The sequence below is a fragment of the Balaenoptera borealis genome (genome assembly GCF_965194805.1).
Source record: "Balaenoptera borealis genome assembly, chromosome: 14".
Lineage (NCBI taxonomy): Eukaryota > Metazoa > Chordata > Mammalia > Artiodactyla > Balaenopteridae > Balaenoptera > Balaenoptera borealis.
Window position 1 is genome coordinate 66,330,179 of NC_138875.1, and position 27,455 is coordinate 66,357,633.

At 46.8% G+C, this 27,455-nt stretch overlaps 1 protein-coding gene across 1 annotated transcript in view; it reads right to left on the minus strand.

Moving 5' to 3' along the window:
* Positions 1-3,428: 3,428 nt before the first annotated feature.
* The window catches only part of LOC309610703 (sodium/glucose cotransporter 1-like), a gene marked incomplete at its 5' end in the record, with an annotated part of 62,854 nt that continues 38,827 nt past the window's right edge, over positions 3,429-27,455 (minus strand). The window contains 7 exons of the mRNA XM_082353898.1: positions 3,429-4,534; positions 6,869-6,968; positions 9,135-9,350; positions 11,708-11,876; positions 23,421-23,571; positions 24,792-24,899; positions 27,194-27,329. Coding sequence (XP_082210024.1) covers positions 4,239-4,534; positions 6,869-6,968; positions 9,135-9,350; positions 11,708-11,876; positions 23,421-23,571; positions 24,792-24,899; positions 27,194-27,329 — 1,176 coding nt within the window. The 3' untranslated portion in view covers positions 3,429-4,238. The remainder of the gene's footprint in view (positions 4,535-6,868; positions 6,969-9,134; positions 9,351-11,707; positions 11,877-23,420; positions 23,572-24,791; positions 24,900-27,193; positions 27,330-27,455) is intronic.

The following is a 27,455-nucleotide window of genomic DNA, read 5'->3' on the forward strand; positions in this document are numbered from 1 at the left end:
TGCTCTAGTGAATAGACCCTTGGGGTGTGGCTGGGTGTGGCCCTGCTCACCAGGTCTGCCCCCTCCCCACGTGGGGTGACAGGAAGGAAGGTCACAGGTGCAACCCCAAGTGGGTTCTTGCTGGAGGAGGGTGAGTTGTAAGAGGCCCCCACCCCCGCCCCAGGGATGAGAGCTCAGAGCTCAGGGTAACTCCTTAAGGTCTTCCCCGCAAACAGCTGTGTTCTCCAAAGCCAAGTCACCTGCATAAGCTCGGGCTGGCCTGAGGCCGACCTCCCCCCCAGCCCTCCCCCTGTTGTCTGCCGGGCCCCCCTCTAGGGAGCTCCCACCTGTGCCTCCACCTGCCTTGCTTCTCCTGCAGTGAAACTGGCTAAGGAGGCTGGAGAGCCCTCGGGGGGCGCGGGGGGTTGGAGGGGTAGAGAAGCCAGGCTGCGGGGGGAGGAGGCATGGGGACTCCTTGATCTCCCCGACCCATCCTGTCTGGTGGTCTAGTAGGGTTCTGACCTCTGTTGGAGAAGCTGCAGGAGCGGCTCAGCTTCAGGGCTGGACTCGTTTGGGCTGAGCCGAAGCCTTAATCTCCCCCATGAGGTTTCCGAGGCTCCCTGCCTCACACCAGTTTTCCCTTGTTCCCTTGTTACATCACCAACCAGCAGCCACACTTCCTGAGGGACAGAACCTCCCAGAATAGACGCTACCCGCAGAGCTAGAATCCCCAGGTGAGTGCCTTCTTGTAGTCCTTCCAGGGCCTGGAGCCTTCACTTTCCTAGCAGAAACACAGAGATGTTTGCGTCCTGGGATTCCAGGATTAGCCCAAGCAGCCCCTCTTGTTCTGGGAGGGACCGGCTGCTGGGCCCAGCTGGGGTTTCAGGTTAAATCTCATTCTCAAAAAAGGCCCTGTAAGAGGAAACCTTTCCTCCTTCAGGAAAACAGGGGCTTGAGGGGCTCCACTTCCTCATCCTGCCTCAACCATAGCACGCTGGCTCCACCCTTACCACCTCCCTGAAGGGCTCTGGACTTCTTGCTGCCAAGATCCCGTGCTCTTTGTGCTTGGCCCGAGCAGTAACCCAGGTGCCAGTGCTCCCTTCCTGTGGCGGCTGTCTTGGTCCTCCTCCCAGGGCCCTGGTTGTGCCCTCTTAGTCTCCTCTGCAGAAAGAACCCTCTTTCTTAACCTGACATCTCTGTTTGCTCTCCTGCACAATCTCATCTGCCTGACTTGGGCTTCCTCTACCAGGTTCACTTCTTAGCTAGGCTGGCCCACTGTCTCCTCTCCCCTCAGTCTGAGTCTCTAGCGCCAGCCTCTGTGCTGTGTTCTGGACCTTCCATCCAACTTAATACTTACCCTTAAATGTCTCCAGGCAAAAATTAATACCAGTCTTTCACAAACTAATTTAAAAAAATAGGAGAGGAGGGGACACTTCCCAATTAATTCCATGAAGACAGTATTACCCTGATACCCAAACCAGACAAAGACCTCATAAAGAAAGAAAACTATAGACCTCTATGAATATAGACACAAGAACTCAACCAAATATTAGCAAACCAAATCCAGCCACATGAGAAAATCATTATACACCATGACCAACTGTAATTTATCCCAGGAATGCAAGGTTGGTTTAACACATGAAAATGAATCAATGTAATGTATAAATAAAGAACAGAAACCACATGATCATCTTAATAGATGCAAAAAAAGCACTTGACAAAATCCAACACCCATTCATAAAAAAATCCCAAACTAAAACGAAATCAAAAACTCTCAGCAAAATAGGAAAGAGCAGTATTTCCTCAACATGATAACATCTGCAAAAACTCACTGCTAACATCATACTCAACGATGAGGAGACTGGATGCTTTCCCTCTAAGATCAGGAACAAGACAAGGATGTCTGCGCTCACTACTTCTACTTGACATTGTACTGGAGGTTCTAGCCAGGGCAGTTTAGGCAAGATAATGAAATAAAAGGCATCCAGGTTGGAAAGAAAGAAGTACGCTATTTCTACTTGCACACTACATGATTTTATATATGAAAAATCCCAAGGAAGACACTTAAAAAATATTAGACCTAATAAACGAGTTCAGCAAAGTTGCAGGATTTTCTGTACATGAGCAATGAACAATCTGAAAATGCAATTAAGAAAAGGGATAGGGGACTAAGAGGTAGAAACTCTTATGTATAAAATAAATAAGCTACAAGGATATATTGTACAACAGGAAATATAACCAATATTTTAAAATAACTATAAATGGAGTATGACCTTTAAAAATTGTGAATCACTATGTTGTACACCTGTAACTTATATAATATTGTACATCAACTATATCTCAATTAGAAAAAAACACCTCATTTACAGTAGCATCAAAAAGAATAAAATACCCAGGAATCAATTTAACAAAAGAAGTGCAAAACTTGAGTGCTGAAAACAAAACACTGTTCAAAGAAATTAGAAGACCTAAATAAATGGAAGGACATCCCATGTTCATGAAACAGAGGACTTAACATTGTCAAGACGGCAATAAGTATCTTCATGCAACTCAAACTGCACATGTCCCAAACGGTGCTCCACTTTTCTCCTGCACCTGCTCTCTTCCAGTGTGGCCTGTCTTTGGAATTGGTACACCCTTTGCCCACATGCTCAAGCCAGAGAGTCACTCCTGGGCCCTCCCTCCAGAAGTCTAGTACTCAAGTCCTGTTACTTCTAATTGCTGGCTTCTCTTGATGCTGTTCCCTTGTCTTTTCTTTTTTGCTGCTAACTTGCCTGGATTCCTCTAATAGCCTCCTGGTGGGTGTTCCTGCCGCCCTTTCATCTTCCAACAGCAGCCAGCAAATCTGATCCCATCCCTTCCTGGCTGAAGCTCCCAGGGACTCAGGATCCCAAAGCATCTGAGGCCTGCAGGTCCAGCCCCTGCCCACCCTGCCCTCCCCACCTCCCACAGTTCTGCACTTTGGCCTCCTAACACCCTTGCCTCACCCTGTCTTCCCACATGTCCCTCTGTTATCCAGCTAGCTGACCTCCCGCTTCAGTCACGGGAGGCCTCCTCCCTGCGGGCGCTCCTGCCATGTGCACGTGCACAGAGGGCCCATTTACTCGGTCCCCTGGCTGAGCTCAGTCTCCTTCTCTGTGAAATGTGGTTGATTCTGGTCCTTCCACATGGGGTGGCTCCATGGCTTGAACGTGATGATAACCTGGGCAGGGAAATAGCGGGCCACACTAGGTGCTGGCCATCACCGCTCGTGTTTCATTGTCTACTTCCCTAGACCATGAGCTCTGTCCATGACTGCTTCCCAGCAGTGCTGGCACATAGTAGGCACTCAAAAACGTCAGCTGAAAGACTAAACGAGGGATGGGGGGCTGGTCCCGACTGCACCTTCAGAGTGTGACTTTTGCAATGCTGGGTGGGCCTCCCCCAAATCACTTCAAGGCATCTGAAACTTTTTCTAAAGACCCAAATCATTTATTTTGGTCTAAGAAGAAGGAAGAGGAAGGGGTGGCTTAGGGAGCCTCTCCAGAGACACACTCCAGGAGTGGTCTATACTTGACAACTAAAGGGGATACAGCCCCTGGGCCCAACTCCCAGTAGCAGGCAGACTGGGAGGAACTGGGAAGAGCTCAACAAGGAGGGAAATTTCCTCTCCACCTGCCCTCTAGGGGTGCAGCCAGACAGAGCTGAGCCACAGGGAGGCCTGGTCCTCAGGTAGAGACCGCCTCAGCCCCACCACGGGTCCAGGCAGGAGCCAACGTTTCCATCCACGGCAGCCTTGGCGCCAGCTGGCCTGTGTGGTCATCGGCAGTAGGCACAGCCCCCTGTGGGTGGGACCCTTGGCGTGAGGAGGAGCATCTTTGCCAGCAGCCATACCTTTACAAAGGAGAGAACACAGCAAACGGAGGTGGGTATAGGAAGGAAATAGTGACAGTAAACACAAGCAAAACCCCCAAATATATCTAGAGATAAAAAGCCAAAATTAAATTTAAAGTGAAAGCCAGTGTTTGTGCAGTGGAGCCATCTGGAGAGAATGACTCATCGCACAGAGGACAGACGTGCTCATCTTCGGTCTCTGCCCTCACCAGTGGGCTTCGCCGCCCGTCAGCCCGCAGTGTTGACGCTGTGGGCGCGTTTTCATCAGTGTGATCCTTGGTCCACGTCCGTGGGCCTCCCCGTAGGAAACGTTTCGTCCCCTCGATGATGAGGGCGTTTGCAAGAGGCAGTGGTTCGCCCGCTCCCCAGACGTCCCCGCAGGCTGCCTAGGAGAAGTAGAAGTGGCAGAGCACTGTGAGCGACACCAAGAGGAACCCGCAGACGTCGGGCACTTTTCTCCAGTGGGACATCTCTGGCATGTCTCGGAGCTTTGTTCCTTCCAGCATGTCACGCTTCTCTGTCCCTTCAGACGTGGCACTGTGCTGTGTCCCTTCCGTGTCACCACACTCCATCTTCTGCACGACTGCCTCTTCCGGGGCGAGTCTGGGGCCTGGCAGTGGCTCCAGGCCGCAGAACACGTCCCAGGCCTTCCAGAGGCAGCTCCCGGCCTCCTCAAATACGTCTGGAACAGAGGGAATAGGCACAGGTCAGGAGGCTAAGAGGCCACACACAGGAGGGGGGTCTTTCTAGGGCTCACATCTCAGCGGTGAGGCCAGCAGGAAGGCCAACAGACTGGCTCTAATGCGGAGAACAGTCCTCAGCCGCTGCTGCAGGGCACCTCCCGCCGCCCTCAGAGACACGGGGTTGGGGGGCTCCGGGCGCGGCCTGGGCCATGCTTGCCTTGCACTGGCAGAGCCTTCAGCCGGCCCAGAACCTCGGCCGTCACGGGGCAGGCCCTCCCCGCTGGGCTCTGGAGGGCCCACCCTTCCCGTCTCCAGTACACGCCCAGCACAGCTCTGTAGGTCTAGGGCAAGTGGCTGCTCCTCTGAGGATGGAAGAAGCCCCAATTGCTCTGCTCTCCTCAGCAACCTTGGGGCGTGTCTTCTCCAGGTAGGTACCAGTCTCACGGCCTGGCCCAAAGTAAGGCCCTCTGGGCCCTTGAAAGGGGAATCACTGGTGTTTTCTCCAGGAACGGGGGAAGTCTAGGAATTATGGGCAAGTTTCTATTCACATCTCTGGACCAAATCAGTGAAATGTCTCACCCTGGGGCTTAAATGTCCCTCCGGTGTCTGGTAGTGCAGCCCACGCTGGCCGCTCCCAGGCCTGCTCAGGCGTGGGTCAGCACCACGGCCAGCTCCGCACACACGTGAGCACAGCCGGTCTGGGAATGGATCCCTCTTTGATGATAAGACAAGCACACCTCGGTCTGAGAAGTGTGCGCTGTGACCTGTTCCATGTCTCATCCCCTTGGGCAGCCACCACACCAGCTGTGTGTCCTGAGGCTGGGGCAGCACCAGGGATGGCGGAACCCGTCAGCCAGTGACGGAGGGGCCTGTGTTACAGGGGAGGTGCTGCCGCCAGAGGACCCCAAAGACGCAGATATCTGCTGCGGTGCTGAGAGGTCCTGAGCGGCATATGCTGGCCCTGTCTCTCGGTCTCTCAGATGTCCGGGTCAGCACACCATCACGCAGCTGCCAGGCCCAAAAAGGTTGCTGTACATCAACGGCGACTGATCATGTAAACACAGCCCGAGGGCTGTATGACGGGAGGTGGGACAGACCAGTGGCCAAGAGCACACGCTTTGGAGTCAGACTGCTGTGTTCAAATCCCAGCTCCACCACTGCCTGGTTATCTTTGGAGTCCGGGGCCGACTACTTAACTGTTTGGTGCCTCAGTCCCCCCATCTCTGAAATGGGGATGATAATTGTACCTGTCACACATAGGCATGCTTTCCACAGTGCTTGGCACATCCCAAATGGGCAAAAAGTGTGAGCCACTGTCATCGTGGCATCCACCCACGATTGTGGACGAGGGAGAAGAGGAGCTGGGAGGTGCCCCCAGAACGAGCCCCCGGCACACGTGGCCCCCGACGGGCAGTTCCTCTGTCCCTGAGGGAGAGCAATCCTGGGAGCCCTGTACCCTCCAGGGGCGCGGGGCAGCCTGGCTCAGGAGAGGCCACTCCCCTGCCCTGCAGGTGTCAGGAGAGGGTCCCAGGCCCCTCTGGGCTCTGAACGTTCCTGGCAGGAGTGGAGAGGGGGCCCCAGAACACTGCCTCTCCCCAGGCAGGCCTTCCCTCCCTCCCTCCCCCAAACCCCCAGACTCTCTGCCCCAGACTCAGCGCTAATCTCATTAGGCCTTTATCCCTGTTTGCGTCAGGGCCTCAAGAGGTGCAGGTCGCCCTCCCTGGGGCCCCCGCACTCCGCCTCTGACCCCATCTGCCGAGAGCTTTCCTCTGGGCCTTCTGGGGCCCCCAGGTCCGAGCCTCTCCAGGAACTCTCTCTTCTTGCCCCAGTGAAATCCAGCTGTCCTTGGCGGTGTCCCCAGGCACCCTCTTGGGTGGGGCTGCTCCCTCCTCCTTGCAGAGGCTCCCGCCCACTTCCTAGAATCCCTCTGGGTTTGAATCCCTGTGTGAGGCTCTGTGACCCGCTGTCCCTCCCCTGTCCCCAGTGCCTCCTCCCCTCCTGCTGAGGCACAATGTGATCTGTGTGGCTCGGTGGATCCCTCCCACCCCGGCTGAAACGCTCCTAGATCACCAGACACTTGTGTTTCTCTGCCCCTCACGGACCCTTCCCTCCTCCCCCGGCACCTGCTGACGCCTCCCATCTGGATCTCTCTGGCCCGGACCGCCACACGGATGTCCGAGAGGCATCTCACCCTCGACAAACACCCACAAGGCATCTTTGGGAAAATGAAAGACGGGGCCTCTGCCTGGAAGCATTTCTGGGAGTGGAGACAGCGGGGGTGGGGGCAGGGAGCAGCACAGGCCTCTCCGCTGGCTTTGGGTCTCCCTTCTCACCTGGCCGTGCCTGCGGTGCGGGGCTCTTCCCTTGTGTGTCTTTGTCCAGATCGACCCTTTCCTCTTGGCTGTTCCATAAACTCCAACAGAGGCGGTGTAGCTGGGGGGAGAGCAGGCACATGTCACCACCCAGGACCCTGTCACGCAGGCCTTATGGTGCCACGGCTCGCAGCTGGGCACCGGGGTCTCGAGGGACTGAAAAGGGTCGTTAGACTCTAACAAGGGACAGAAGGAACGCGGGGTGGGGAAAGCAAGGCGCCTGGGAACCCTGGATTTCAGTGCTGGCTCTGGTCCCGTGTGGTTGTGCGGCTGCCCAAAGGTGACCTCAGTGTCTTGGGCTGGATGGTAGGGTAGGAGGCAACATGCTCAGGGCTTCTTCCAGGAACTGAGGGTCTAGGAAGCTGTGCCCTTCAGGGTGGGAGAAGCTGCTCATTACTCCGGTCTGCTGCTTCTGGTGGATGGGCCCGCAGGGTAGACCTGGGAACTGCTTTCCTTCCAGGAGCCCCTCCTGGCTGTCAGAGATGAGCACTCACGCAGCCCAGAGGAGGCCTGACCTGGTTCACCTGGGGTACCCAGATGGCCTGGTCCCTAGGCAAGCTTAGTCGCTCAAGCTCAGCAAGGCATTTACAGATGCAGCAGGGGAGCATCCCTTCCCTTCTAGTCTGTTATTTTGTTCTCTTCCTGAAAACACATACGGAGACTTCGGGAAGTAAAATCCAGCCAATTGCTGTTGCTTTTTTTTTTTTGCTTTTTTTCAGGGTTGGGGTCAGTAGAAGCACAAGTAAGCGAACATTTCCACCAAGTCTCTCCCGGAGCAGGTTTTAATCTATTATACCGGCTTCGGTATATTTGAATCTCAGCACCACCACCCCTCCCACTCCCCCAAACATAGCAGGGATGTGACTGAGCAGCCCCTCCAAGCCCCGCCTCTCGGACTAAGACATCAGTAATGAACCTGCTGCCATGTCAGTGACAGAGACTGGGTTTAGCCTTGAGTTGCTTCCTGGTGATGCTGTACGTCTGCATTTGCCTTCCCCATTACACGACGAGCCCTGTGGACCAGGCCGCTGGGCAGGAAGAACATGGGATCGAGTGTGGTCCCGCTTCCCCTGGTAGCGCCCGGTGTGCAGCACATAGACACTGACCCGAAAGCACGGTTCCCCTTTGCCTCCCTCCCCTCCTCTCCAGAGCACCTGTGCTGCTGGGCAGAAAAAGCACTCAAGCACGTGGCTGCCTGAGAAGCGGGCAAGACCAAAATGTTGAGAATAAAAGAGCAGCAGAAAAGAAGTCAGACAAGTCGACCATTAAGACCCTGAGAGACAGGAGCTTGGGTCCAGCACCCACGGCTTCTCCATGTGCCGGGAGCAGGGCAGGGGACGTGTGGTGGGCGAGCTGTCCTGGGCACTCCTGGCCGTCCTCCCCACTTGCTCCATCCCAGTCCCACGGGGCTCTGTATGCGAGAGAGGAATGGGTCAAAAGGAACTACTGAGCAGAAAGGTGGCCAGAGGGGAGGCGGCCTTCCAAGTTCTCAGCTCTCACCCAGACCCCAGGGCACACGGGTCTCACAGACCCGCCTCCCTTCTGAGCTCCTCCTGCCCTCACCTCGGACACCTAGGACCCTCCCTGCTGCTCTCCGGCTCAGCCAAGCCCCTGGCCTGCTAAGTCTCCTGGCCATGCCCACGTGGCTGACGCGATGGAGTCTGGTCAGGCCCAGCCCTGCTGCTGGCTAGTTTTGGTGTCATGGACAAGTGACTTGACTTCTCTGAGCCCAGGCTTTTTATACTCCAACTGGGGTGACTGACACCTGCCTCCTGGGAGAGGGGAAGTGGCCGGGCAAGGAGAACGAGGCATGCCCAGCCACCAGCCACAGCACTGCCAGCATTACTGTCCCCCCTCCTGCTGGCTTAATCCCTTCTGGGTGGGTGGCAGCCGGGACTGCCCTGATTACATTAATTCACGCTGAGGTTAGCAACCTTAGCATTTCAAGGAAATTTTGTATTTTAAAAACCAAACTTCTCATTCTCAGTGAATACTTAATTGGAGAACTGTTGGAAAGCTTTTTAGTTTAGTTTTTAAGGCAAGGAGGTTATTTGCCTATTTATGACCCATCCGTCCCCCCAACCCCCAGCCCCCCGCCCCCCACCCCGCTTTCAAAAAGAATGCAGGAATTCAGCCACTTTTCTCCAAAGCTGGCAGAGCCAACTTGCGGTTCACAGGGACACTGGGACTGCGGTGGACCCCGGAGCATCCTCACGGCAGCACTTACATGTTTATCCGGAATCGGGTCTGTGAACAAGGAGATCCCCACGACGGTGAAAAGACTGATGGTGAAGAGGATGACGGCAAAGTAGAGGTAGTGCACGCCGCAGATGATCCGAGGGCACCTGTTGTTTGTCGAGCAGCTCCAGGCCCCGTAGGCAAACTCGGACACCATGCGGTAGAAGCCAATCAGAAGTCCACCGGTCAGCCCCCAGAAGGCACCCTGCCAAAGGAGGAGCCCCGAGAGTCGCCTGGGAGGAAGACGGGGGATGAGACAAGCCATCCTCAGCCTCACCTCCTGACCAGTCTAAACTGGTCAGCTAAACTCAGCATAACAAGGGCTTCACATGCCTTGCAGAAGCAGAGTCTTAGCAATGTGAGGAGATGACACCTTCTTGGGCTGAACACAGACCGGAGATGCGTGGACACTCTCTTAGGTCAATCAGAGAACTTAGGAAATACTGGAGACAGTTTTAAGTTAGACGGTGAAGGCACATCTCAAACATAATGTGTCCAAAGAGACCTCAGTCTTGCCTGTTGCTGCAGGGGCACCTCCATCGCCCTGGCAGCTCAGGCAGAAACCGCAGGAGACATCCCTGGCCCCTTTCCTTCCATTCTGCCCTACCACCATTCTGCCCAATCCATCAGCAAATCGTCCCATCGTCTCCACAGTGACCACCTCAATCCCGATCTACCACCTTTTCTCACACAGGTGGAATCCGTACCTGGTGTCCTGCTCACCCGCTGTCCAAGAAGCCGGAGTGACCTCTTCAAAGCATGGATTAGGGAGTGCCCTGACTCTGCTGAAGACCACCGTGGCTTCTCATGGCTGCCCTCAGAAGCAAGTCTCATCTGCTCGAGCTGACCTCACCTGGCTCCGCCCTCTCCCCTGGTCAGTCTACTCTAGCCACTAAGCATGACCTCTTCCTGCATGTCAGGCCTGCCCACCGTGCTCTCAGCCAGGCCTTTGTACTTGCCCTTCTTTCTGCTTGGTTCTCTCTCTAGATCTTGGTGTTTCTGGCTCATCCTTCAGGATTCAGGTTCGAGGTCACTTTCTTAGGAGAAATCTTCTCCCACTATCTTGGCTAATGTCCTTGTGCTCCCCCTGGCCCCAGCACCTACCTTGCTAACCTCCATGATCCTTTTTGACTTTTAAACAGCACTACACCACTCTCAGAAATCTTATCTGCTCATTGGGTATCATCCGTCTCCTCCAACTGGACAGTCCACTCTTTAAGAGTGAGGACTTCGTCTTGGTGCTTGAGCTGCATCTGGAGCCTGTCTCCGGTATGGCTGGGTGTTGGAGGAGGTAGAGGATACAGTGTGTGGGAAGCATCTTGGAGAAAAGCTGAAACCAAAGGCCAGGTGCGGTCCACAGGACCCATTTATTGAAGGAGGCGTGCAGAAAAGTGAAGATCTAGAAACAGATGGGCAGCAGAAGCCAGATGAGGGTGGGAGAGAAGGCCTGGAGAAGTTCTCTAGGTCAAGGAAGGTAGCCACAATATGCTGTAACCTTGGACCAGGGGTAGCTGGAGAGCCACTGACAAGATCCCCAGTTTCCCTTGGTGATAGGCCCCAGTACCGCAAGGGTGGTGACCATTGCTGGTAGGAGGCAGGTTCTCCTGACTGCCTGCTCCTCTGCCCATGCCCTTCCCAAGAGAGCACAGAGAAGAGCATCTCCAGAGCCCAGCAGCCCCCCACCCCACTCTCGGTGCTCAATTGAGTCCTGGTGAGCTAGGCAGAGCAAGAAGCACTAACAGATTGGTCTGGAGGATTGAACACCTGACATGGGCCTGCAGGAAGCACCAGCCAGATGGAGGTGGACAAAGATATTCATGGCAAAGCAAAGAGTCCATGGGAATGAAGAGGGGCCAGAAAAGGCACGAAACAGGCAATCAGCACTGCAAGTGGTTAGCAGTGGCTGGGGCCTAGGGACTGTGTATGGAGAGGGCCAGGGCTGAGAGGCAGGCAGGAGCCAGGTCACAGAGGCACCATGCTCGGGAACTCGTGCAAGGCCCAGCTGCTCAGTGCTGTTAGGAGAAACAGGTCAAGATGTGACTCAAATAATGAATGAAAATATTCTGGCAAACTGTGCTTTCAGTCTTACTGATGAAATGATCAAACCATTAATTGGGATCTTTATTTAGTTTTAAGTGTGGCTGGAGGAGATGGTCTTCATGCAGGGAAGGTGGTAGGAGCTCATGACTGAACATCCCCCTGTGAGTTTGAAATCTCTGAGCAGGAAACATCCATGCACAGAGGCAACAGAAGCATATCTTCCTGTGGCTAGATAAGCATGCAGGAGGATCCCACACACTTTGCACCATCTATGGCGTGGTCGAAAGTGGATTACATTGCAAAGGGAAGAAAACAAATCAGAGCTTGCCTTTCCCCTGCATGCACGAGGGAGCTTGGACCAAAGCTGCCCAGGAGTAAATCATCTCTCAGAAAGCAAATGATGCAACGGTGTCAACTCTTGAAGCACAAGAGACCCTCTCAGGGCAACTTTTGCAAAGACAGGTATGATGTGAAGGCAAGCCCTCACACTGCCATGCCGTGGCCATGCCAACTCCCACCTACCTGCTCAGTGACTCTCTTGCAAAATATGGCAAGCAGGAAGATGGCAGCAATGGGCGGCGTCAGGTAACTTAAAACTGCTTGCATGTATTCAAATAGTTGTTCCCTGTGTGCCATTTGTATAGCAGGGACCCATGCAATGGAGACAGCAAGTAAGATTATAACAAAAAACCTGTAAGTTAAACCAAAAGTCAATGGCAATTTTATGAGTTTCTTGCCTGCCAATAAAATATCTACAAACCATAAACTATTAGCTAGTTTTAATTATTCCTTAGGTTAAATTCAGGTGCCCATTCATAAGTGTGGCAGAGGAGATAGCCATACCCCTAAACACTAATAGGACCATAGGGCTGCCGGCAAAAACCCTTCAACTTCTGCACAAATAAAACTGAGGGTCCATTTGCCTGTTACTGGATCATGGGTAGATTTTCATCACATTTGGAGACTGTGTTGGGATGGTCGTGCTTAAAATATATAATACCTGGAAAATATTAATTTCTTCAGGGGTAACACATTTCTAAAGATTTCAGATGGATTAGTACGGCACCTGATTTTAAAGATTTGCATAAACTCCCTTTAAACCCTTGGTTGTGCGTGTGGGGAAGAATTGCCAAATAGTCCACCAACAAGCAACTGTTGGAAGGCAGAAAAAGCTGAGCAAAGATTTCATTGCCTGCCTATAGCAGGGGAGACAGAAATTGGAGTTTGAATCTCATCAAGTCAGAGGGGCTAGGTAACCACCTCAGGCTTTTCACTGAAACCCCTGAATGTCCATGCCTTAGAAGCAGAGACTATTTCCCAGGACTAAGAACTTGCTATAAGACTAGAGCAAAACTGAAACAGAGTCACCCTAACAAAGTATAAAAACCAGGCCTCCACAACTTTAAGGGGATCAACTAGTAATTTACCTGCATGCTTGAACAAAAACCAATATTCTTCAGAGGAACATGATCCAGAATTTCTATAATGTATTATCTACAATGTTCAATATATAATAAAATTTTCTAGGCATGTGGAGAAGAAAATGTAACCCATAGTCAAGAAAAAAGCAATCAATAGAAACTGACCCCAAGATGGCTCAGATATTAAAATGAGCAGACAAGGACTTCAAAGCAGCTACTGTAGTTATGTTAAAGGACTTAAAGGAAATTACAGTTATAAGTGAACAGATGTGAAATCATGACAGAAAACTGGATACTAGAAAAAATTTAAAAAGGAACCAAATAGAAATTCCAGAACTGAAATTCTGGTTCAAAATATGAAACGAAAAATTCACAGGTTGGCTTTAACAGTAGATTGGAAATGGCAGGAGAAAGGGCCAATAAACCTAAAGGGAGATTGATAGAACTCTAAACTGAAGAACACAGAGAAAATTTTTTTTAAATAAACAGAGCCTCAATGATCTGTGGAACAACATCAAAAGAGCAAATATGTGTAAGTAGAGTCACAAAAAAAGAGATGAGGGATGCAGAAGACAAATATGCAGAGAAATATGGTCAACAATTTCCCATATTTGGTGAAAACCATTAATTCACAGATTCAGAAGTGCAGAAAAGCCCAATCAGCACACCATAACAAAACTGCTGAAAACCGAAAATGAAGAGAAAATCTTGAAAGCCCAGGAAAAAAGACACATTACATACAGAGAGCAGTACTATGAATTATAGATGACTTCTCATCAGAAACAAGAGGACAGAAGAGAATGGAAGAGCATACTTTAAAGTGGTAAAAGAAAAATACTGTCAACTCAGGATTCTACATCCAGCAAAAGTATCCTTCAAAAATAAAGATGAGGGTGTCCCTGGTGGCGCAGTGGTTAAGAATCTGCCTGCCAATGCAGGTGACACGGGTTCGAGCCCTGGTCCGGGAAGATCCCACATGCTGCGGAGCAACTAAACCCATGTGCCACAACTACTGAGCCTGCACTCTAGAGCCTGCGAGCCACAATTACTGAGCCCACGTGCCACAACTACTGAAGCCTGCGCACCTAGAGCCCATGCTCCACAACAAGAGAAGCCACCGCAGTGAGAAGCCTGCGTACCTCGCCGCAACTAGAGAAAGCCTGCGTGCAGCAACGAAGACCCAACACAACCAAAAATAAATAAATAAAATAAGTAAAAATTTTAAAAATAAATAAAGATGAAAGAAAAACATTTTCCAATAAACAAAAACTGAGAGAGTCTGTTACTAACAGACCTGCATTACAAGACATACTGAAATTCTTTAGGGTGAAGGGAAATAACACAGATGGAAACTTGAACCTAAAAGAAGGAATGATGAGCACCAAAAAAGTAAAATATAAGATGCTACATATATAGTTTTTCTTATTTTATTTTCTTTAAAAGGCAGTTGACTGTTTAAGGCAAAAAACTGTATCACTATCACTGTATTCTGGGGTTAATAATGGATGTAGATGTAAAATATATGACAATCATAACATGAATGATGAAAGGGGAAAATGACATATACTGTTGCAAGGTACTTACATTTTACATAAAATGTTACAATATTGATTTTAAGTACGCTAAGATAGGTTAATAACGCCTATTATAATGCCTAGAACAACAAAAAGAAATTAAAATATAAAAACTATTTCCAGCCATATTAATGATTACACTAAATGCAAGTGAACTCAAATTATAAAGACAGAGATTGTCAGATTAGATTAAAAATATCAAGATACAACTATATGTGCTCTACAAGGGACTCATTTTAAATATAGTTACAGGTTGAAAGTAAAAGATGTTATAAACACTAAGCATAAGAAAGCTGGTGTGATCTATAACAGTAATGAAGTAAATCTCAAGACAAGAAGTATTATCAGAGATAAAAAGGGACATTTCATAATGATGAAAAAGTTAATTCCTCAGGAAACCATAACAAGCATAAGGGCACCTAATCCCAGAACTTGAATATATAAGAGGTAAAAAAAACCCTGAAAGAACTACAAGACAGAAACAGACAACTACATAATCATAAATGAAGCTTTTAATACCTCCTCTGTGTATATAATATACACAGTATATATAATATATATAACAGAGGAACTAGACAGAAATTAAGAATACAAAAGTATCAATAAATTTCAAAAGATTAAAATCTCATAGAGTATGTTTTTTGGATCACAGAGGAAGTCATTAGAAATCAATAACAATAAAATAGTTAGGAAAGTACTAAATACTTGGAAATCCAACAGCACACTTCTAAATAATCTATGAACACAGAAAAAAAATCACAAGGAAATTAGGAAATATTTTGAACTGATTAAAAATGAAGACACAACATATCAAAATTTGTGGGATGCAGCTAAAGCAGAGCTTAAAGGGAAATTTATAGTTTTAAGTAGTAATTGTAAAAAATAAGAAAGGTTTTAAACCAGTGATATGAATTTCCAATTTAAGAAGCTAAAAAAAAAAAAAAAAGAAAGAAAAGAAAAGCAGGGTAAATCCAAAGTAAATAGAAAAAAGGAAACAAATAGAATTCAATGGGAGAAAAAAACCAGAGGAATCAACAAGCCCCAAAGTTGGTTCTTTGGAAAAATTATTAAAATTGATAAACCCCTAGGCAAGTTCACTCAAGAGAAAAAGAACCCCCCCCCCCCCCGCCCACAGATTACCATTACTAGAGATCCTACAGACACTGAAAGGATAATAAGGTAAAATTTGGGGAGGTGCTTGGAGCCATGGCAGTGAGGATGCTCCTGAATATTCTGCTCACTGGTACACCAGGAACTGGTGCTCACTGGTACACCACACTAGGTGGAATACTTGGGTGATTTAGCTCGAGGAGTCTGATCACCAGTTATCATGGAGCCTGGCAAGATGGCTTCTCCTAAGAGCGTGCCAAAAGATGCACAGATGATGGCACAAATCCTGACAGATGTGGGGATTACAGAATATGAGCCAAAAGTTATAAACCAGACGTTGGTATTTGCATTCTGATATGTAAACACAATTCTACATCATGCAAAAATTTATTTATGACATGCTAAGAAAGCTACTGTTGATGCATATTATATGTGATTGGCAATCTGGTGTCACGCTGACCACTTTTAAAAAATAAAAGCTTTATTGTTTCACCTTTTGCATTCAGGTACACAGTCCACCTGAAATGGATTTTTGTGTAAAGGGCGTTAGTCAATATTCTTTTTATCAGGAATAGCCAAATTACCCAGTACCATTCCTTCTCCCCTTACCACTTCCCCCACTGCACTATACTGTAATCTTTGTCATGAATTAGATGACTGTATACCTGTGTGCCTTTTTTGGTATTCTGTTCCATTAATTTGTCTACCCCTGCAATAAAACCACACTGTCTAATTAGTGTCACTTCACAATAGATATTGGTATCTGTTAGCATAAATCCTCCAGCTTTGTTCATCTTCAAGAATAGCCTTGGATATTCTCTGCTCTTCGCATTTCTATATTACTTTTAGAACTCATTTGTCAATTTTTATATGCACACAAAAAAGTTATGGCATTTTGATTGGGATTACTCTGAGTATGTAGAATAATATGGGGAGAACAAACATATTGTCAATATTGAATCTTCTAATTCACAGATATGGTATATTCCTGCTATACTTAGGTCTCATTAATTTCTCTCAACAATGCTTTGTAATTTTCAGCAATTTTCTCATATCTTTTGTGAGATTTATTCCTAGGTACCTGATATGGTTTAATGACACTACAAATGGTAATATGTATAATGTGTAATGTGTAAAATATGATTAATTCTTGTATTTGATCTTTTATCAGTCTTGTTAAATTCACTTTAAAATTTTAAGTTTGTCTATGAAGTCTTTTATGAAAATTTCATTTCTTCCCTTTCTATCCTTATGACATTTGTTTCCTTTTTTCACCTTTTTGCAGAGTAGCACCTCCAGTACAATGCTGAAGAAAAGTGGCTATAGTGGACGCATGTGTCTAGTTCCCAGTCTCAGGGGAAAAGATTTTCAAATATAAACATTAAGTATGATAAATGCTATAGGTTTTAAAGAATATGTATGTTTAAAAGTCAGAATAAAGAAGATCTTTTAAATTCTCTAATTTGCTAAGATTAAAAAATAGGTATTAAAAGTTTTGAATGATTTTTATCTATTAAGATGACTATGTAATTTTCTCCTGTTTTCAGTTAATGTGGTCAAGTACATTGATTGATTTTTGAATAAAATCTATGCTTGCATTCTTGGAATAAACTCCAGATGGTCATGGTGTATTATTCTATGTTTCTGGACCTGATTTGCTAATATTTTGTTAAAATTTTCTGCATCTATGTTCATATTTGCATGGTATGTATTTTCTCATGTTTTCTTTAAGCCTTCCTCAATCTTAAAGAAGATGTCTCTCTTCAATAAAGTTTCAGGATACAAAACTAACATACAAAAATCAGTAGTGTTTCTTTATACTAACAATGAATTATCTGAAAAAAATAAAGAAAACAATCCCATTTATGATAGCATCAAAAACAATAAAATACTTAGGATAAATTTAACCAAGGAGATAAAAGGTCTCTACATTGAAAACTATAAGACATTGATAAAATAAATTGAAGAAAACACAAATAAATAGAAAGATATCTTGTGTTCATGGATCAGACGAATTAGTATTGTTAAAATGTCCACACTACCCAAAGCCATCTATAGATTCAATGCAACCCTTATCAAATTTCCAACGGAATGTTTTACAGAATTAGAAAAAAATAATCCTAAAATTCATTTGGAACCATGAAAGATCCTGAATAGCCAAAGCAACCCTGAGAAGGAAGAACAAATCTGGAAGCATCACACATCCTGATTTTGAACTATATTACAAAGCTATAGTAATCAGAACAGTATGGTACTGGCATAAAAACAGACACATAAACCAATGGGACAGAATCTAGAGCCCAGAAATAAAGCCGTACATATATGGTCAACTAATATTTGACAAGGCAGCCAAGAAAACTCAATGAAGAGAAGACAGTCTTTTCAATAAATAGTGCTGGGAAAATAGAACATTCATATGCAAAAGGATGAAACCAGACCCCTATCTTAACGCCACTCAAAATGAATTAAAGATTTAAATATAAGATCTGAAACCATAAAACTCCTAGAATAAAATATAGGGGATAAGCTCCTTGACATTGGTCTTGGTAATGATTTTTTTTTGGATATGACACCAAAATCCCAAGCAACAGAAGCAAAAATAAGGAAGTGAGGGCTTCCCTGGTGGCGCAGTGGTTAAGAATCCGCCTGCCAATGCAGGGGACGTGGGTTCGAGCCCTGGTCCGGGAAGATCCCATATGCCGCAGAGCAACTAAGCCCGTGCGCCACAACTACTGAGCCTGTGCTCTAGAGCCCATGAGCCCCAACTACTGAAGCCTGCGTGCCTAGAGCCTGTGCTCTGCAACAAGAGAAGCCACCACAGTGAGAAGCCCGCACACCGCAACAAAGAGTAGCCCCCCCCTCAGCAACTAGAGAAAACCCGCGTGCAAGTGAAGACAAAATGCAGCCAAAAAAAATTAAATACAATGAATAAATAAATAAATTTATAAAAAAAAATAAATAAACAAATGAGACTACATCAAACTGAAAAGCTTCTACACAGTCAAAGAAACAATCAACAAAATGAAAAGGCAACCTACAGAATGGGAGAAAATATTTGCAAACCACACATCTGATAAAGGGTTGATAGTTCCTTAGCTGTCTAAGGAACTCAGACAAATTTAATAACAACAACAACAACAAAAACAACATAATAATAATAGAATTTAAAAAATGGACAAAGGACCTGATAGACATTTTTCCAAAGAAGATATTTAAATGACCAATAGGCACATGAAAAGGTGCTCAACATCACTAATCAGGGAAATGTAAATCAAAATCACAATGAGATACCATTTCATACCTGTTAGAATGGCTATTATCAAAAAGACAAGAGATAAGAAGTGCTGGTGAGGATGTGGAGAAAAGGGAACCCTTGTGCACTGTTGGTGGGAGTGTAAACTGGTGCGGCCACTGTGCAAAACAGTGTGAAGGTTCCTCAAGAAACTGAAGACAGAACTACCACATGATCCAGCAATTCCACTTCTGGGTACATATCCAAAGGAAACAAGGATCACTATCTTGAAGAGACCTCTACAGCCTTTACACTATTTATAATAGCCAAGACATAGAAACAACCAAAGTGTTCATTAACAGATGAATGGATAAAGAAGATGTGGTACGTATACACAATGGAATATTGTTTGGTCACAAAAAAGAAAGAAATCCTCCCTTTTGTGACAACCTTTAGGTCATTATACTAAGTGAAGTAAGTCTGACAGAGAAAGACAAGTGTTGTATGGTCTCACTTATATGTAGAATCTAAAAAAACCCTGAATTCATAGAAACAGAGAGCAGACTGGGGATGGGTGTGGAGGGAATGGGTGAAGGTGGTCAAAAGATACAAACTTCCAGTCATAAGATAAATAGGTTCTGGGGACATAAGTACAGCATGGTGACTGTAGTTAACAACACAGGATTGTGTATTTGTATGTTGTATATTTGAAAGTTGCTTAGAGAGTAAATCTTTTCTTTTTTTTTTTTTTAAGAGAGTAAATCTTAAAAGTTCTTTTCACAAGAAAAAAAAACTATGTGAGGTGATAGATGTCAACTAAACTTGTGGTGATCATTTCACAATATATACATATATTGAATCATTATTGTACACCTGAAACTTATACAATGTTATATGTCAATGTTATCTCAACAAAACTGGAAAAGAAAGAAGGTGTTTCTTCTATGTAGATTACAGTTGGTTAAAAAAAAAAGCTCTGATAATCTTCACCTTTGAACTCAGCTAGTCTACCGATCTCTGTTTCATGAAATGACTGATATATTTAGGAGCCATCCTATTGTTTTCCAGTTAACCTACCTTTCACGTTCTTTTTATTCTTTTGACTTATTAGTTATTCCATATTTTACTTTTATTAACTTGTTAAACATTCTTGAACTGTTCTTATATTGTTTAGTCTAGAGACTACATGCATCCTTGACATATCACAGTCTGGTACAAGTTTTGACTTTTACCACGTCCCAAATAGCAAGAGAACGTGAGAATACTTAAGCTCCATTTATCCCCTTCTCATTCTCTCTGGGATTACTGGCATATGTTTTGCCTCCATATGTTGTTAATCCCATAGACATTTTTTCTTATTGATGTCAACACTCACTCACTTCTATTTCCCACGTACTTACCCTTTCTGGTGCTCTTCATCCTTCTCTGAAGGTCAATTCTTCCATCTGGGTAATTTTCCTGCAGCCTAAATAACGTGCTTTAGTATTTCTTATCGTGAAATTCTTTTGTAATAAATTCTCTCAACCTGCATTTATCTGAAAATCTGTTTGTTTCACCTTCACTCTGGAGGCGATTTCGATGGGTATTGAATTCCAGGTAGGCAGTTTTTCTAGCACTTGAAGATGTCACTCCACTGCCTCCTGGCTTTTACAGTTTCTGTTGAAACTTCTACTATCAGTCTCTCCGTTGCTCTTTTGAAGGTGATGTGATTTACTTTCTTCTGGCTGCTCTAAAGATCTTCTCTATCTCCAGACTCCAGCAGTTTCACTATCATGTGGCCTGGGTATGGTCTCTTTTGTATTTATCCTGCCTGCGATTTGTGGAATTTCTTGAATCTCTGGATAGTCATCCAGATATTTGGAACATTCTCGGCCATTGTCTTCTCAAAATTGCTTCTACAGTTACATATATATATATATATATATATATATATATATATATATATGTGTGTTTGTGTGTGTGTGTGTATATATATATATATAAATGTGTGTGTATATATATATAATTTCCAATTACATATATATTATTCTTCTGCATTCCACGTGTATCTTCCTTTTCTCCTGTGTGCTTTAGTTTGGATATTGTTGACTAATCCATTTCCAAGCCACTAACAGTGTCTTCTGCTACAGCCAATCAGTTGCTAACAAATCCATTGAGTTCTTAATTTCAGATATTTATTTTTCAATTCTAGACCTTCTTATTTTTATAAATTCTAATTCTCTGGAAAAATTCCTAATTCTTTTCATCTATTTTATAAACCTTTCCCTCTATTTTCTTGTACCTATTAATCAAGGTTATTTCAAAGTCCTTGTCTGCTAACTTCACCTGTGGGTTTACTTTTTTTTTTTTTAACATCTTTATTGGAGTATAATTGCTTTACAATGTTGTGTTAGCTTCTGCTGTGTAACAAAGTGAATCAGCTATATGTATACATATATCCCCATATCCCCTCCCTCTTGCACCTCCCTCCTACCCTCCCTATCCCACCCCTCTAGGTGGTCACAAAGCACCAGGCTGATCTCCCTGTGCTATGCAGCTGCTTCCCACTAGCTATCTATTTTACATTTGGTAGTGTATGTACGTCAGTGCTACTCTCTCACTTCGTCCCAGCTCACCCTTCCCCCTCCCCGTGTCCTCAAGTCCATTCTCTACATCTGCGTCTTTATTCCTGTTCTGCCCCTAGGTTAATCAGAACCATTTTTTTTTAAGATTCTATATATATGTGTTAGCATACGGTATTTGTTTTTCTCTTTCTGACTTACTTCACTCTGTATGACAGACTCTAGGTCCATCCACCTCACTACAAATAACTGTTTTGTTTCTTTTTATGGCTGAGTAATATTCCATTGTATATATATGTGCCACATCTTCTTCATCCATTCATCTGTTCATGGACACTTAGGTTGCTTCCATGTCCTGGCTATTTAAATAGTGCTGCAATGAACATTGTGGTACACGTCCTGTTTTGAATTATGGTTTTCTCAGGGTATATGCCCAGCAGTGGGATTGCTGGGTCATATGGTAGTTCTATTTTTAGTTTTTTAAGGAACCTCCATACTGTTTTCCATAGTGGCTGTATCAATTTACATTCCCACCAACAATGCAAGAGGGTTCCCTTTTCTCCACACCCTCTCCATCATTTATTGTTTGTAGATTTTTTGATGATGGCCATTCTGACCAGTGTGAGGTGATACCTCATTGTAGTTTTGATTTGCATTTCTCTAATGATTAGTGATGTTGAGCATCCTTCCATGTGTTTGTTGGCAATCTGTATATCTTCTTTGGAGAAATATCTATTTAGGTCTACTTATATATACATTTTATTTTACACATATATTAGTATAAATATAGTGGTAAGGGGGGACATTCTTGCCTTGTTCCTTTCTAGTTCCATTAGGCATGACTTGGCTTTTAGGGTGATACAGATATGTTTTGTCATGTTGAAAGGTACCCATTTTACCAAATACCTTTTCATTGTCTGAATAGATATATATGATTTTTCTCTTTGATCTATTAATATGGTGAGTAATGTTACTACATTTCCTAATATTGAACCATCCTTGTATTTCTGGAAAACAATCACAGTTGGTAATGAGATGTCATTCTTTTAACATTTTTTTAGTATATTGTTGGATTTGTGTCTAATATTTTATTTACAAGTTTTGCATTGGTATTTAAAAGTGAGATGAGTCTTTAGTTTTAATTTTTTCCTGTGCTGTATTTGTTCAGTTTTGGCATCAATATCTTGAGCTTTATGAAATGAATTTAAGTCTTCCTCTTTTTCCCCTATGTTCTATAAAAATTTAAATAAAACTGGTACCTGTTTCTTAAAGTTTCTCAGAAAAGTGCTTTTTAAACAATGGAATGCTAATCAAAATGTAACAGCAAACTCAATTTGCAGGGGTTAGACAGATAAGACAGTGAGCAGTATGTACCCTGCTACGGGATGAAGGAGGCATTTGAGGTGTAACGTAGGCCAAGTTCAAAGTGTGTGGGCTGGAAGTGGTCCCCGGACAGCCAGTGTGAAACCCTACAGAATGACGATGAGGCCCACGTTTACACATTCATACCCCCTGCCTTATGCCTAGCATGTGAGGCCTCCTGGTTAATGGAATGGCCCTGAGCTGGATGAGATTCGCTTACCATGTGACCTCAGGTAGACCAACTCCCTTCTCTGAGCCACTCCCCCCATTTGTACAGTGAGAATAAGAACTAAAACTTACCTTTAAAGGTTGTCATGAGGACTGAAAGAGAAAATGAAATAATGTAGATACACTTCCTCACAAGGACTAGTTTGGGGGGTACGCTAATATGTACCCGTTATCATTGTGATTATTACTTAATTTTTTCCCAAATGGAAACAATTTTCTTTGTGATTATAAAAGCAATACAGGACACCATACTGGTGGCGCAGTGGTTAAGAATCTGCCTGCTAGTGAAGGAGACATGGGTTCAAACCCTGGTCCAGGAAGATCCCACATGCCGTGGAGCAACTAAGCCCACGTGCCACAACTACTGAGCCTGCGCTCTAGAACCCGTGAGCCACAACTACTGAGCCCGCGCGCCTAGAGTCTGTGCTCCACAACAAGAGAAGCCACCACAATGAGAAGCCTGCGCACCGCAATGAAGAGTAGCCCCTGCTCGCCACAACTAGAGAAAGTCCATGTGTAGCAACGAAGACCCAACGCAGCCAAAAATAAATAAATTTATAAAAAAAAATAAATAAATAAAAGCAATACATCTTCACTGCAAAACTGCAACAAACAAAACACCACCATGCTGTATATAAACAAGATAACTCTATATGCAGCATTAGAGCCTACATTTTTCACATAATGACATTTGTGGGCATCAATTCATTGATGGCAGTAACTCATGCGATTAGAGGAATCCTTCACCTTCCTGTTAACATGAGTTCCTTTTCAGTGGCCATCGGCCGTATCTGGGTGTAGATGTCCATTGTGAACACGGCACTGGCACCGCTGAAAACAGAAGTCAGGGAGGACATGAGAGAGGCCCAGAGTGCGGACACCATCAAGCCTCGAACGTCTGGAAGAAAAGGAACACTTCCTGGGCCTCCAGCTCTCTGGCCGTGCCAGGAGATGCCTTAGGCCTCCTGAGGAACATTTCCACATAGTAAATTTTGTTCGGAGTGGCAGTCCATCTAAGATAGATCAGTGCATTATAGCTGCCCTTGCTCTGTGACGAGCCTTGCTAGCTGGCCGCTGTGTCTTCATATAATAATGGGAGTGCTTACTCTGGGCTGGAGCACCTCTTCAGGCATCAGCCTGACGATCCCCCTACAGCCCTGTGAGAAGGACACCAGGGCTGTCCCCTTTTACAGATGATGTGGCTCCTTGTGCCTCAGTGTCCCCATCTGTAAGGAGGGTATAAAAGTACCTACTGCACAGACTGTTGTTAAGATTAAGATACAGTAAGAAGATGGGTTAACACAATGCCCAACACAGAGCAAGCTCTCAACAAGTGTTACCTATAAACGTAACAGTCTAGGCTTCTGACTTGCAAGGCCACTGGGCAGCAGCGGCTTTGCTGAGAGATTCCCATGCGTAGTTGGGAGAGCCCGAGGGTAACAGGGCTCGCACAGGAGGCCCCACTGTATTCAGTAGGTACGCAGGCCAGGCCAAGACTAGAGTTCTTGGATTGGCCTGGCTTCAAGTGCCCCACGGCCCTGGGCAGCAGCACCGGGTGCTGGGCGACCCACTTCCTGAACTGTGGGATGGTCGGTGCTTCCCTCAGTTGGGCTCTATCTACATTGTATTTTATGGGAATGTCTCAACATTGCTAGCCTATTTATCCTCAGAGCTAATACGGAATTTAAAAAGACTGTACTGTTTGTTTGCCCGTTTCCCTGGGATGTGGGGAAGTGGGTGAGACGAAAGCCACACCCCTGCCTGTCCCACTGGACTGAACTCCTTGAGAGCAGGATGCGGTCTCGCTCCCCTCTTTGTCCCCACAGACTAGAACAATGCCGAGCGCCCATCTGCGGCAGCGAGGAGCAGAGGCGTGGGTTCTGCAGGGAGGGGACCAGGCAAAGGGCGAGCAGAGGCTGGGCCTGAGTGCGTGCCCGAGAGAGAAAGAGAAAGAAAGAGAGAGAGAGAGAGAAAAAGAGAGAGAGAGAGAGAGAGAAAGGAAGAGGAGGCCGCAAGGCTCCCGGGACACCGAGGGCCCCTCCCACAGCCTACGCTTCCACCGGGGCCCTCACTCCTGACCGTCCACTCACAGCCCTGGACGGCAGCTCCACTTCTTACCACTGGGCAGCAGCTCCACCACCAGCACAGGGTAGGCGAGGGGGCTGCAGCCAGTTCTGGCGCCACAGGACTTTTCACACTCTGAAGGCACAACACACGCCACTCTATCTGCAAAGAGAGACAAGGGTCACACCAGGATGTGGCCCCTGAGCACTATAATCTGAGCTCAGGGAAAGGGAAGCAAATTAGGAACCGTGTGTGGATAGCAGATTCTTGGTCTCCAATTCGTGACCCCACACGTGCGTCAGGAGCTGGGGGTCAGGCCCCGGGAGTCAGCGGGTCAGTGCTTCTGCCAGTTCTCTGCTTGACCCAAAGCAAGTCCTGTGACCTCGACAAGCCTTTCAATGATCCCAGCCAGGTGTCAGGAAAGCAAACGATGATTCATCCACACACTGATGGGTGGGCCACTCATGACCTTACTCCCTTAGCCCCGTAGGGGTGTTATTTCAGAGTATTTGGGGAGAAATTTGGACAAAGGGAAGTAAAGGAGGGAATGTGATAGGCCTTCAAGAGCTTACATAACAGATAAAAACTTACCATCTGAGAAAAAACCAAAACAACGAATCAACGTAGACTAGGAAGAGGCAGGAAGGGCCTGGGTTTAAGTGGAGAGCAAGGGGTTTCACTGGGGACATCAGGAAAACTAAGGGGGGCAGCTTTTCCTCTGCCTGCTCTCCCTCCCCCTGCCCTGCGAGCAGGCCCTCAATCTCCTTCGGCATGGTTTGGGAGGGGCCCAGGGGCCACCTGGCCATTCTGGAAACACCTTCCCCTTGGCCACAATGACTGGTCCCTGTCACCCAAGGGAGCTCACGGGACTCCCCTGGGATTTCTGCTGGGAGAGCGAAAAGGAAACACTCTTTCTGGGGGCCGTTGGGCTGGAGGGTGGAAGGCTGGTGCTGCTGGTGGTCATCTGCCATCAGACAGACTGCGAGGACACCAGCTCGGAGGAAAAAGGAGCTAAAAGTGCACGTCATTTTCAATCAAGAGCCCCAACTAATACAGTGGCCCCCAAGGAAAACCTGACTGGAAGAATCACACCTTGCAGGTGTCTGGCCCCCAGCTCTGGCCATGGGAGAGACCCAGAATCTAGCACCAGGAGCGTTCAGGTTACTAGAAAGGTATATTCTCCCAGGAATGTGGGCAGGTGCGGAGCTTTTGTGCTAAACCGCTCTCTATGAGTGTGTATAAACAGTCTGTGAGTCTGGCCATTTCTGAGGATGGGGGACAAGTGGTCCCAGGCCCCTCCCCACCCTGACAGCTCTCCCAAGGGCAGCCCACAAACTCTATTCACCTGGTGGTCAGAAGCTGGGGGCGTGTGGCTTCCTGAGGCCCGCTCTTCTCCGTCCTCCCTCAGCCACTTCTAGAGGCCAAGAGACATGTGGTTTCGCCCAGCCTTCCTCCTCAGTGGGTGGGGTGGTCTGTGAGGTGAAGTGGGGCTGGGGAGGTAGGGCTGCCAAGCCCAGGGGACTCTGGGGCCCTAGAGAGCACAGAGGCCTATTTTCTAACCTACGAGGAGGCACCACCTAAGAGACCCCAGAAAGAGCTGCCTGACAGCCAAAGGCCAAATCTGGGATGTTGGAACGGAGTGCTCTTCTCTGTTGAAACTGGAAAGGGATCAGGATTAAAAAAGAGGCAGACTGAAGGATGGATTAGGGTTACAGACGTCTACTGCACATGTTGCTTCGCAATAAAAAGTGCTTCACTCTCTGCTTGACCTTGTCAAGCACTGAGGCAGAAGACTCCGTGGAAGCCGCCTGCTTTGCCCATGTGGCTGCACCATCTGAGTATGTGCTCCATAAAGGTTTAATGAATAAACAAATCTGGTACCGAGAGGCAGTACACCTAGTAAAACGAGGCTGAAACGGGGATGAGGGACATCCACGAAATTATGACAGCTCATTAAGTGCAGCAGGGATGTTCTCATAGCACTTAACAGAAAGAACGTGGGCCTCAGGGCTAGACCCGCTTTGGGGGTTCCATCGACGTGCCACACCTGGGGCTGTGAGAGCAGCGACGGCATTGGTCACATCCGAGCACGATGCCTGGCACCCAGGAGTGCCCGCAGGACAGTGCCTGCAGTGCAGGGGGAACAGCTGACCTCCCCATGGACCATGCCTCAACGCCACGCCGAGACCGGCCACTGCAGGGAGCGTCGGCTGGCTCATCCCCGCCTGAACTTTCCTCTCCGCAATTCCTCTCTTGCCACCTACATCCACGGTCCCTGCCAGACTTCTGCTCAGCCACATCCCTAATCTAAATCCATGAGCTCCCAAGAAAGCAACCTGGGGCACCTCAACCCCAGCAGTCTCCCCAGCGGGAGAGCTGATAACCTATTCTCCCTAGATGTAGACGCCTAAGAGAGGAGAAGAAGATCAGTGTGAACACAGCAGAGCAAGAATTACCTGTGTACAGGACGCGGCTGAGCGTCCCCGGCGTCACTATGCTGAACATGGGCAGCAGCTTCAGGTACCCACACAAGACACAGCCGCCTTTCACATGAGACATGTTCTTCCCTGCCAGGCAGCCCTGGACAAAAATCTGCCGAGGAAACACAGGTCGGGGGGCGGGGGTGGCTTTCTCAGAGGGTTTCAAGCCCGGGCTGCCTCGGCACAGATAGGACAACTGTGACCTGCAGTAGCCGTAGGGTGTGCCCACTGCTCACCC